The 11621-nt window shown below is 41.8% G+C and overlaps 2 protein-coding genes across 2 annotated transcripts in view; both read left to right on the top strand.

Annotated features, from left to right (window-relative positions):
• The window catches only part of SF3B1 (splicing factor 3b subunit 1), a 55446-nt gene that overhangs the window by 10185 nt on the left and 33640 nt on the right, over positions 1–11621 (top strand). The window lies entirely within an intron of this gene.
• Positions 681–1104, top strand: LOC109379217 (40S ribosomal protein S25). The gene has a single exon (XM_019635631.1). The coding sequence runs from the start codon at positions 696–698 to the stop codon at positions 1071–1073; it is 378 nt and encodes a 125-aa protein (XP_019491176.1). The 5' UTR covers positions 681–695; the 3' UTR covers positions 1074–1104.

Genomic DNA, 11621 nt, shown 5'->3' with positions numbered 1-11621 from the left:
GAGGGCAGTGTCACTGGCCCTCATATGTGGGATCCGAACCAGGGCCCTCTGGCGTCCCAAGCCAGTTCTTAACCATCGCGCCACTCGGCTGGCCCCCCTAGGCCCCCCTAGAGCTGTTTTTTAAAACAGCTCAATTAGAGTGAGTCAAAACTAGAAATTTGAGCAAGTGATTCAAATTAGAAATTTGAACAAGAGAAAAGGATAATTGATTACAACTTAACAAAAAACCAAACTCAAGTAAAAAATGGGCAAAAAACTTGAATAGACATTTCTTCAAAGAAAATATACAAATGGCCAATACGCACATGAAAAGATGCTCAACATCCTTAGCCAATAGGGAAATGCAAATCAAAACTACGATGAAATACCTACCACTTCATATACTAGAGTAGCTATTAAAACAGAAAATACCAGTAAGTGTTGGTGAGGATGTGGAGAATTGGATTCCTTGTATGTTGGTTGTGGGAATGTAAAATGATGTAGCTGCTGTGGGAAATGGTTTGGTGGCTCCTCAAAAAAAGAATTATCATATGACTCAGCAGTTCAACTCCTAGGTTTGTACACACACACACACACACACACACACACACACACACACTCACACACACACGTACGAATTGAAAACAAAGACTCAGGCTTTTTCTCCAACATCTTAGCGAGGCTGCAGCTATAGCTGCTGCTGTCTGTGTTTCGCCATGCCGCCCAAAGACGACAAGAAAAAGAAAGATGCTGGAAAGTCAGCCAAGAAAGACAAAAACCCAGTGAACAAAGCTGGAGGCAAGGCCAAAAAGAAGAAGTGGTCCAAAGGCAAAGTTCAGGACAAGCTCAATAACCTAGTCTTGTTTGACAAAGTGACATATGACAAACTCTGTAAGGAAGTTCCCAACTATAAGCTTATAACCCCAGCTGTTGTCTCTGAGAGACTGAAGATCCGCGGTTCTTTGGCCAGGGCAGCCCTTCAGGAGCTCCTTAGTAAAGGACTTATTAAATTAGTTTCAAAGCACAGAGCTCAAGTAATTTACACCAGAAACACCAAGGGTGGGGATGCCCCAGCTGCTGGTGAAGATGCATGAACAGCAGGTCCCACCAATTGTACATTTGGAAAAATAAAACTTTATTAAAAAAAAAAAGATAAAGACTCAAACAGGTATTTGTACACCAGTGTTCACTGCAGCATTATTCACCATAGCAAACAGGTGGAAATCATCCAAGTGCTCATCAATAGAAGAATGGATAAACAACATATGGTATATACATACAATGAAATATTATTCAGCCTTAAAAAGGAATAAAGTTCTGATATGCTACGCTGGGGATGAACCTTGAAAATATGCTAAGTGAAGCTAGACACAAAAGGACAAATACTGTATGATTTCACATATACGAAATATCTTGAAAAGGCAAATTCATAGAGACAGAGGTTACACATTACTAGGGACTTGAAAGGAGGTGAAATGGGAAGCTGTTGCTTAATGGTTAGAGTTTCTGCTTGGGGTGATACAAAGTTTGGATATAGATATTTGTGAGAGCTTCACAACAGTTAGAATGTACTTAACGCCACTGAATTGTAGACTTAGAAATGGTTAAGATGGCATAGTTTATGTTGTACAGGCACACCTCATAGATATTGTGGGTTTGGTTCCAGACCACAATAATGAAGTGAGTATTGTAATAAAGCAAGTTGTAATCTTTTTCCTGGTGGAGGGTCTTAACTTCAATTTGTAAAAAAAATGCTACACTTGTGAAGCACAATAAAATGAGGTATGCCTGTATATATTTTACAATAAAAAAGAAAAAGGATGGCAGCCAGATAGCACCCATAGGCTAGAGCAGCGGTCGGCAAACTGCGGCTTGCAAGCCACATGCGGCTCTTTGGGTACATTCTGTCTTAAAAGTTTGCCGACCCCTGCGCTAGAGTTTTACTGATTCTTACTATAGAAAATTGTGGCCTGAGTGCCAACTTAACCCTGCTTTCTTCGCCCACCTGAGAAGTCCTGGGACCATTTATGTTGACACCCTAATAGCAACAAAACCCTGCTTGTTATCCTTGCTCACTTTCTAAAAATATGTATTTGATTATTCCATTTTCCCAATGTGTACTTACAGAGCAAATGATTAGTGCCTTTCGAGAAGCACTGGGGGGTTCATTAATACATACTTACCATGGTATTATATGGTCCTTCGTCCTGAGAACCTAGTTTCTCTTTCAATCAAATAGTCCTAGATTTGCAAACTAGCTCAGGTCTGGAAATATTTTGTTTTGTTTTGTTTTACTGGAATAGCTGCCTTCAGCCTCCTGAACTTCCATCCTTGATTTCTCTTGGTTGTACAGATCAAGCAATACCCTTGTAGGCCCACCAGTCTTGCCTCCAATGACACCCTGTTGCATTAACTATTTCCATATCTTTCTATAGGTCAGGACCCCCCAGGCAGCCAGTCTGACCTTGTACTAATTATAATAGTGCCCGTCTTGCTTCTGAAAATTAAGCATCACTACTTGGACTCTACTTTGGGATCCCATCACCCCCACTGCTATCATGGAACTCAGCTCTGTAACTTTATCTGCTATCACCTGAGGCCTGCAAAGGACAGCCACCATGAGGACCGATGCTGTGCTGAGCCATATTGGAAGCACTATGGAAAACTGAGTAATACTGATCTTCTGTCTTTATTTAAAAATTTGATATCTTGTTCATCATGGATTTTTCTGCATTAACTTTGATTTTTTATAATACATTAAAATATTATTTATCTTGGTTGCTGAGGATTTTGGCACCCTCTTAAATTTTGCACCTGAGGCAAGTAAGTACCTCACTCACCTCCTCCTAGCCTTGGTCCTGTTCAGTGGTGCTGGTGCCCCTCTCACATTCCTCATTGCATTAGGGAACAGTGTTCTCTGAGCCATCCCATGGAGCACAGTCATCTGGTAAATTTTCTGGCCTCAGCATTGAATATCTACGCTGGCATTGAATATACCCACTTCTCTGAGCTCTGGTAAGTACACACTGGGAAAATGGAATAATCAAATATATATTTTTTAAATTAAAGTTTATTGGGGTGACAATTGTTAGTAAGAATAAACAAATATTTTGAGGGCTGTGGACACAATGTCCAAATTAACATTGATACCCAAAGTGTCACAATGGCTCCTGTTAGGGGGAGCATAGGGTCATAAATGGAGTGTCGGTCCAGGTCTGGCTCACAGTGCCACATGTCATTTCCCAAGTTCTCAAATGGATAATTGGAATGAACTTACTTAGAAGTTGGCCAAACTCCTATGCTGGTTCCTTGGCCTGTGGAATAAGAAGATAGTGGAGAAGGCTAATGAATAGCTTCCCCAACACCCTGCCAAGATATTACCAAATCCTAGGAAATATTGCATAGATTAGTGCCTTAAAGACCTAAAGAATGCAAAGAAGGTGGTGCCCCATCATATCTACCCTGAAGACTGCCCCTTACAAAGGCTATACAAATCCTGGAGGATGACAGTGAACTATTACAAATTCAATCAAGTGGTATCCCCAATTGCAGTTGCTGTGCCAGATGTGGTATCTAGAGCAGATAACATGACCTAAAGTACACGGTAAGCAGGTATTGATCTGATGAAAGAGTTGTTTTCCATCTCTAACAATAAGGAGGGTTTAAAACTGTGTGCATTCTCTTGGGCTGGACAACAGTACATTTTAAGTTTTACTCCTGGGTTTGTTAACTCTTCCATAATATAGACTATCAATTCAACTCTATCATAATATAGTCTTATGGGACCTGGACATCTGCACATACAGCAAAACATCACACTAGTCCCCTGTAATCATGGCATTGTATTAGTCACATTAATGACCAGATGACCAGGAAGTGGGAAATATATGGGAGGCCTTGGAAAGACACTTATGCTCCAGAGGGTAGGAGATAAACCCAATGAAAATTAAGCCTACTCCATTAATGATATTTTTAGGGCAGGATTTCTCAATGGTGGTACTATTGACATTCTGGGCCAGAAAATTGTTGTGGGGAGCTTTTGTGTGCAACACAAGATTTTGAGAAGTATTCCTGGCCAATAGTCTCTCTCTAAATTGTTTTAGGTGTCATAATCCAGGGAGAAAGACACACAGAAACAATTATAATGCAAAGTGGAGTAGTTCGAGACACATGTTTGTGGTATTTTAGAAGCACCCTACGAATATCAAAGCATGCTATCTATATCTCACTCCTAGGGTGGGGTGACACAGGGTCAGTCTTATAGGATGAGAAGGAGTTAGCCAGATGAGTTGAGGAGATGGGGCTGGGAAAAGGAAGGAGGATCCTTTAGGAAAAGAAGAGTCTGTGGACATTGCCAAATATTCCCAGGAGACGACATCGGAACTCCCAGTTGAGAACCACTGTTTTAGGGGCAAGGAGATGCCTGGACATCTCCTTCAAAGGGACAAACTATTGCATCTCTTATACCTCTCCCCACTAAGAAGGAAGTACTATATCTTGTAGGTCTCTCTGGGTTCTGGGTGGCATCAAAAACTACTGGCTTTGTACTGTTGCTATTGTTACTATTATTGCCAACTTATCTAGGTTGACTCTGGCACATACCTACAACAGAGCACCTGTCACTCACCCAAGGACCATAGTCTGCTCAACATCCCTTCCTTATCCTGTTTCACAAATCCTACTATTTGGTCCTGACATCCCATCTTCTTCCACCTCCTACCAATTTCTTAGTTCAACTAGAGACAACAGTCAGCCTAAGCTGAATCATTAATGACAATTTTATGTTGTACATGTCATTGAAAATGCAGTAGCAAAAATGATTTGGCAGGTCTCTTTGTATTAGCTAACAGAGGCAAGAAAGTTTGAAAGATTCCTTCATTCAACATTCATTCATTCATTCATTCATTCACTCAACAATGTAGTACTGCCAGGTACCACAGGTACCTCGCCTCATTTCATGACACTATCCCCCCCTTACTCCACTCTAGACACACCAACCATCTTGCTGTTCTTGGAATGCCCCAAACTCACTCCCACCTTGGCACACTTGCACTTGCTATGTCTGGAATACTCTTCCTCGTGAGAATACACATCATCATTCCCTTACTTTATTTAGGTATCCATCCTGCCCTGCCATCCTACCCACTCTCTTTCCTTATTCTGCTTTATTTTCCTTTGGAGCACTTGACAGTAACTGAAATTATACAAACACACACAGACTTTTTTTTTTAAAGATTTTATTGGGGAATTGGGGAAGGGAACAGTGTTGGGGAATTGGGATAGGAGAACATTGTGTTTTTCCGGGACCCATCAACTCCAAGTCAAGTTGTTGTCCTTCAATCTTAGTTGTGGAGAGCGCAAGCTCAGCTCCAAGTTCCGTTACCGCTCTCAATCTAGTTGCGGAGGGGTGCAGCCCACCATCCCATATGGGAGTTGAACTGGCAACCTTGTTAAGAGCATGCGCTCTCACCAGCTGAGCCATCCAGCCCATTGGCAGCTCAGCGGCAGCTCAGCTTGGGCGCAGCGTCACTGGCCCATGTGGGACTCGAACCGATGGCCGTGTTGCTCAGAGCTGGCGCTCTTAACCAACTGAGCCACCTGGCCAGCCCCACAGATTATTTTTTAACTCTCCCTCAAAGTAACAAAGCTCCATGAGGACAGTGTCTTGGTCAACGTGTATTCCCAGCATCTAAAATTATATTTGGTATATGATAAGTCCTCATTATATATTTATTGATTTATTGATAGCTCCTCAGTAAAAGTTTTTTAATGAATGAATGGTGAAGTTTACTTTTGGCATTTGTATCAATCAGAGTTCAACTGGAAAAATAGACCAATAAGTGATATAAAGAGATTTATTACAAGGAATTATTTATTAGGCACTGGCTGAGGAAGTCCAAAATCTGTAGGCAGTTCATCAGTAAGAGCAGGCTGGAACGCTCAGGCACAGGCCGAAGTTACTGTCCAGAGGTGGTATTTCTTCTCCATCAGGGAAGCCCTAGTTTACTCTTAAGGCTTTTCAACTGAAGTAGTCTTACCCACATTGTCTATGACAATCTCCTTTACGTAAAGTCAATTATGTGGCTTTAAAGCACTTCTACAAAAGGCTCCATAGCAACACTTAGATTAGTATTTGTTTGAAAAACTGGGGACTATAGCTTAGCCAAGTTGGGACATTAGAAGACCATCACAGAATTCCAGGCATTTAATGCTTCTGTTCCACAGTCCCCTTAGCTGTATGGGACACCTACTCAAACTTGACTTATATGTGTTCTGAATTTAGATATTTCACCATTATGAATCAGCTCTCAGCTGACTTTTAACTAGAAAAAGAAGCTAGTTAATTAGTTGACTAAGATGTTAATATACTGCTCTTCTGTTCTATTTAGGCCTGGTATAGTTGAAAGGAAAAGAAATCGACCCAAGCTAGTTAAAGAAAAGCAGTATTATTTAAAGAATGGGCCTTTAGAAGCTTGGAGCTGAAGGTGGTTCTGGATTCAAGGTAGCTGTGAGGACACCGGCAGAAGGAGTTCGTGATTCTTCATTCTTGTCTTATGTCATTAAAGTGATCTGGGGAAAGCGCTGCGCTGGGCACCGCGCAGCTCCGCGGAGTCCAGGTGGCCACGCCTCCCACTTCAGGCAGCTGGTGTAAAATGAATCAGACGAATGGGAAGTCTGCAGCAGGGAGGGGAGAGGAGCCGCGGAGCTGGGTAACACAGACTGAAAGTGCTGCGGTGACACTTGGTCCTCCAGTGCCGCGGAGAGCCGGGACTCAGGCGCACGGGCGGCCGTAGATAAGGAGGGAATCGCCGAGGTGTGTGTCAGTCCCCAGACCGCGAGGGGACGCAGAGGAAATGAGGATGTGTAGAGATGAGCGACACTTATCTCCAATGTTGGTTATTTGCTTGGAAAAACGTGTGGGTACGACCTTTCTGTTTCAATAGCAACTGGCAATTTTCTTTCATACTTCATGTTCAAATTTCCAAGAGAAGGAATCTTGGCTTAGCCAATAACTTATGTTGTCTATAGGCTGGGTGTCCTGTATCCCAGGCCAGGTTCTAGGCAGCTGGCCAGGTGCCTATCTCGTCCAGAAGAACAACCCAGTGCTGTGTCCCTGAGCAGAGAGTTTGGTCAGGTAAGGTGAAGCTACAAGGGAAAGTCAGGCATGACAGACACATTGACTGACATTCCGAATATCATCTCAAGGGTGCCTTTTATTTAATGCCTTAAGTTTTCAGAAATGAAACTGGTTTTGGAATTTTAGGCATAACTAAAAGACAGATGGAAATAAGATTTTGGGCCTGGGGTAGGTAGAGTCTGATATCCCTTTGATGTGGGTGGCTTAGGGAAAACTCAGCACAAGAGATCAAGATTGTGGGGCCGTTTATCCTGTGACTGTTCTTTTACCTCAGAAAAAATGGGCTTGATAAACTGTCACTGGTTTTCCTATAGCATGAAACATCAAGGTCCTTATTGTTTCATCCCCAAAGGAAATTTGTATAAGTTATAGCTAGCTTTTAACATGCTGAAAAATTATTGTATCTTGTATGTCTAGAAAAATTATGCTTGCTACTTTGCAATACTTTTGTGTATATTTGTACTTCTGTGTGTATATATATATATTTAAAAAAATTTTTTTTCTTTTTACCCATTCTCCCACCCCCTCTCCTTTGGCAATCGTCAGCTTGTTCTTTGGGTCTGTGGGTCTGTTTCTGTTTTGTTTTTTCATTTGTTTTATTTTATTTATTTATTTATTTATTTATTTATTTATTTTTTAAAGGTTTTATTGGGGAATTGGGGGAGGGGACCAGCCAAGTTGTTGTTCTTCAGTCTTCATTGTGAAGGGCGCCAGTTGCCATCTGGCTTCCTGTCGGCGGCTCAAGGTGCTGTGTTACAATCTTAGTTGTGGGTGGGCGTAGCCATCATGCCATGCTGGAGTCAAACCAGCAGCCTTGTTGTTAAGAGTGCACGCTCTATCCACTGAGCCATTTGGGTGGCAGCTCAGCTCAAGGTGCCAAGTTCAGCCTTAGTTGTGGGTGGGCGTAGCCACCATCCCATGAAGGAGTCGAACCTGGCAGCCTTGTTAAGAGTGCATGCCCTCCAGAGGGCCCCGGTTCAGATCCCACATATGAGGGCCAGTGACACTGCCCTCTGCAGCTAGGATGGTGAACAACGGCTTGACCTGGAGCTGGGCTGCCGTGAGTCACCAGCGACTGCGTAGGCTGAAAAGAAAAAAAAAAAAGAGTGCATGCCCTACCCACTGAGCCATCTGTCTGGCAACTCAGCTCAAGGTGCCAAGTTCAGTCTTAGTTGCGGGTGGGCATAGCCCACTATCGAACAGGCAATCTTGTTTACACCAGCTGAGCCATCCTGACACCAGTTGGCAGCTCAGTGACAGCTCAGCTCGGGCACAGTGTCACTAGTCCATGTGGGAATCGAACCAGCAGCCCTGTTGCTCAGAGCTTGCTCTCTTAAGCCAACTCTTAGCCAACTGAGCCACTTGGCCGGCCCTTGTTTTATTTTTTTTAATGAAACCATACAGTATTTGTCTTTCTCTGACTTATTTCACTTAGCATAATACTCTCTAGGTCCATCCTTGTCACAAATGGCAAGATTTCATTCTTTTTTATGGTTAAGTAATATTCCATTGTGTGTGTATGTGTGACATCTTTATCCATTCATTTATTGATGGACACCTAGGTAGCTTCCATTATCTTGGCTATTGTAAATAATGCTGCAATGAGCATGGGGGTGCATATATCTTTTCGAATTAGCGTTTTCCCTCCCATTTGTATAAATGCCTAGAAGTGGTATTGCTGAATTATATGAGTTATATGGTAGCTCTATTTTTAATTTTTTAAAGTAATCTCCATACTATTTTTTTTTTGAAGATTTTATTGAGGAATTGGGGGAGGGGAACAGCATTGGGGAATTGGGGAAGGGGAACTGACAAGTTGCTGTCCTTTTGTTCTTCAGTCTAGTTGTGGAGTACGTCGCTTCACTGCCCCATGTTGGTATTATCATTGCACTCTTCCTGGGTGAGGCTGATTGGTCCCTGGCCACTGGATGGCTGCTCACGGCAGCTCTTGGCAGCTCACTCCGGCTGCCGCCCACTCATGCTGGCTGCCAGCCACTCACAGTAGCTTCTGGCAGCCCACTGCAGCTCCACTGCAGCCTACGCCATCACCGGCCACTCATGGCAGCCCAGCTCCAGGTCGAGTGTTGTTCACCATCTTAGCTGTAGAGGGCACAGCGTCACTGGCTCCCAAGTGGGATCTGAACTGGGGCTCTGCTGCTCAGAGCTTGCACTCCCAAGCCACCTCTTAACCAATGCACCACTCAGCCAGCCCTATTTTTTTTTTTAAGATCTTATTGGGGAATTGGGGGATGGGAACAGTGTTGGAGAAATGGGGAACGGGAACAGTCAAGTTGTTGTCCTTCAATCTTAGTTGTGGAGGATGCAGCAAGCTCAGCTCCAAATCAAGTTGCGCTGCTTAGCTCAAGGTGCTGTGTTCTATTAGTTGTGGGTGGGCGTAGCCACCATCCCATGTGGGAGTTGAACCAGCAGCCTTGTTGTTAAGAGCGCACACTCTATCCAGTGATCCATCCAGGTGGCAGCTCAGCTTAAGTTGCCAAGTTCACGCTTTTAGTTGCGGGTGGGTGTAGCCCACCATCTCAAACAGGCAACCTTATTGTTAGGAGCACGTGCTCTCAACAGCTGAGCCATCCTGCCACCTGTTGACAGCTTGGGTGCAGCTCACTGGCCCATGTGGGAATTGAACTGGCAAACTTGTTGTTCAGAGCACACGCTTTAACCAACTGAGCCACCTGGCCGCCTCTCTCTATACTGTTTTCCATAGTGGCTGCACCAATTTACAATCCCCCGACAGTGCATAGTGCACGATAGTTCCCTTTTCTCAACAGCCTTGCCAGCACTTATTTGTTGATTTTTTGATGATAGCCATTCTGACAGGTGTGAAGTGACATCTTGTTGTGGTTTTGATTTGCATTTCCCTCATGACTAGTGATGTTGGGTATCTTTTTATGTCTGTTGGCCATTTGTATGTTTTCTTTGAAGAAATGTTTATTTAGATCCTCTGCCCATTTTTTAATTGGATTGTTTATTTTTTGGTGTTAAGTTGTATGAGTTCCTTTTATAGTTTGGATATTAACCCCTTATCAGATGTATCATTTATGAATATCTTCTCCCATTCATTAGGTTGTCTTTTCATTTTGTTAGTTTCCTTTGTTGTGCAAAATGCAGTATTTTTTTTTTTTTTGAGACTAGGAACAGCCAGCCTTCAAGTGTCCTTAATTAAGAAAAGGCATGGATTTTTCCTTTTAATTGGATGTCATCATTGTCTATTGTCTATGTTATAAAAAGGGGGGGCAGATCAACCCTCCTGACTTTTGAAACAAACAAAAAAACCTCACCAGAAAAGGGTAGAAAGCCTACTGCATTTCCCCATGTATAAGACGCACCCTTTTTTGAAAAATTTGGTGTCTAAAAACTGGGTGCGTCTTATACAGTGGTTGTAGATTTTTTTACTTGCATTTCCCGCAAGTGATGAGGAGTTGTATGAATTTTATGATGAATAAAACTTGAGTTCAATAACTTTATGTAATACATTTTTTTCAAATTTTGGGCCCCAAAATTAAGGTGCGTCTTATACATGGGGAAATACGGTATTTAAAGTAATATCTGATTATTATTTATTGATGTTGAAAATGGAAAGTGAAAGTTACTTATTGAAAAACTCTTTTTTCTTACTGTCTGAATATCCAAGTCACTGTTTTATTAAAGACGAATTAAGTCTTTAGAAGATGACTATTAGAAGGGAGTTTCCCTTGATCTTAGGCAAAGTCTCTCATATCTCACTATCCCATATATGCCCTTGACCTATAAAAGTAATTTGATACCTAGGAACCTAGAGAAATGTGTACATAATACAAAGTGACTAGCCAATGCAGCTTCTATCTTGGAAAGACAAAGGACATGTGATACCCACTTTGCAGATAATTTTAATTTCTCTAATACATTTATTTTCTTCCTGTTTACAAAAATAATACATGCTTATAGCAGAGTATATGGAAAATATTAAAAATTATAAAGAAAAAAAACACTCATAATTCCACCATTCATAAACATCCACTATTAACATTTTGGTGAATTTCCTTTGCATATATTTTTACATGACTGTGATCTCCTGGTATATATAAATTTATCTCTTTTTAAAAAACATGAGCCAAGAAATGCAACATGATTGTGATTCTTTTTATCAAAATGGATGAATTCTTTTTGTTTGTTGATTATTGATGGATAATACACCCTTCTCTAATTCCTTATCTCTCATTTTTCTTTTATTATTTTAAAATATGCTATTTTGTATATATAAAAGAATGTATGTAAGCTATGGGTAGGTTATAAACCAAACTGTAAAAGGAATATCTATGAATTCTCTTCTAATCCAAGAACTAGAATTTGTCAATAATTTGAATAATAACCTACAGTTCTCTTATCTCATCCCCTTACTCCCTCAACCATTGTTTAAACCTAAATTAAAACATTAAATCAGGGCCGGCCGAGTGGCGCGATGGTTGGGAGCTCGCTTGGGATGCCAGAGGGCCCTGGTTCGGATCCC

Source organism: Hipposideros armiger, unplaced genomic scaffold, assembly GCF_001890085.2.
Source record: "Hipposideros armiger isolate ML-2016 unplaced genomic scaffold, ASM189008v1 scaffold_23, whole genome shotgun sequence".
Classification (NCBI taxonomy): domain Eukaryota; kingdom Metazoa; phylum Chordata; class Mammalia; order Chiroptera; family Hipposideridae; genus Hipposideros; species Hipposideros armiger.
Note: the sequence above shows the minus strand (reverse complement) of the source record. Positions and strands in the feature narration are given on the sequence as shown.

What these genes read in the sequence shown, in the direction of transcription:
- LOC109379217 (XM_019635631.1), top strand. Translation starts at nt 696, where the DNA reads ATGCCGCCCAAAGACGACAAGAAAAAGAAAGATGCTGGAAAGTCAGCC.